The 1,237-nt window shown below is 36.8% G+C and overlaps 1 protein-coding gene across 1 annotated transcript in view; it reads left to right on the plus strand.

The window, feature by feature from the left end:
• Nucleotides 1-1,237, plus strand: part of skic8 (SKI8 subunit of superkiller complex) — a gene marked incomplete at its 5' end in the record, with an annotated part of 38,215 nt that overhangs the window by 9,832 nt on the left and 27,146 nt on the right. Inside the window, 1 exon segment of the mRNA XM_014031325.1 lies at nucleotides 326-419. Within this exon segment, the coding sequence (XP_013886779.1) occupies nucleotides 326-419 (94 nt within the window).

Genomic DNA, 1,237 nt, shown 5'->3' on the forward strand with positions numbered 1-1,237 from the left:
TATATATATATTATAAAGACTGCAAAGGCTGAAAAATCCTGAAGTCCATGTGAATTTAGAGGTAGTTTGAGAATTACATTTTTTATGCTTTTTAAGAAAAAAATGGGCGGGGGGGGTCGTATTATACATGAGATTGTATTATATATGAATAAATACAGTAGTCATTACAGAATGGCGACTACTGGCATCTAGTTCTATCTTGTTATACTTGGATTTTGATTTGTGTTTTGGCTCATTTGTGTTTAACTCTGTTTATGTGTTGAAAAATATATTTACAGTATTTCCTCCAGCTTGTAGTAACTTGATTTGATGTTTTGCTCATCAGAGTCCTGATGGGAAGTATTTGGCCAGCGGAGCTATTGATGGAATCATCAACATCTTTGACATTGCCACTGGGAAGCTGCTCCACACACTCGAAGGCAGGTTGAACAATCAGCGTTCATTATTAAAGTTGCAGCACAGAGTACTTTTGATGAATAATTACGTAAGTAAATGTTTTTAGTAGATTATGTCAGGGAGTCTGTATACAGTTTGAGTATTTGTTTATAGAGCTGCAGCTCTAAAATATTTTATTCATTGATGATTTATTATTAGTTGGATATGTACATTTGTGCACAAGTGTCTGCCAGTACGCCAGTTATTTGTTTTTTATATTATTTAGGAACATTAGGCGGCATGGTGGCTCAGTTCGTAGTGCTGAGGCCTCTTGGCAAGAAGGTTGCCAGATTAAATCCCAGCCCGGGGACCTTTCTGGACCTTTCCATTCATGTGTGTGGGTTCTCTTCCTCCCACAGACCAAAAACATGACTGTTAGAGATTGGTAACTCTAAATTGTCCTAGGTGTGAGTAGGTGCATTTCCACTGACCATGAAAATGCGCAAATTAGAATTTTGAAAATAAATTTGCTCAATGGAAACACATTAATTTAGAAAAAAAATTACATTTTTCGACAAAATGTTTTTGCGCTAGGATGAGGTGGTTTTTCGGTTGTATCGAAATTGGTGTTTTTCGCAAAACTACAATGGAAACACTTTTTTCACATCACAGGAGTCACGTGATCAACAACCGGCTGTTTCTACTGGCGAAAAAGACAACAACAAAGAAGACAACGGGAAATAGAAGTAGTAGTAATATCACAGAAGTAGTATAAAATAGTAAACTCACTGAGCGCTAGTGTCGTGGTAGCAACATGCTATGTGTTTACATCCATTGCCGCCATGTTTGTAATGACTTATCA

Source organism: Austrofundulus limnaeus, unplaced genomic scaffold, assembly GCF_001266775.1.
Source record: "Austrofundulus limnaeus strain Quisiro unplaced genomic scaffold, Austrofundulus_limnaeus-1.0 Scaffold1226, whole genome shotgun sequence".
Classification (NCBI taxonomy): Eukaryota; Metazoa; Chordata; class Actinopteri; order Cyprinodontiformes; family Rivulidae; genus Austrofundulus; species Austrofundulus limnaeus.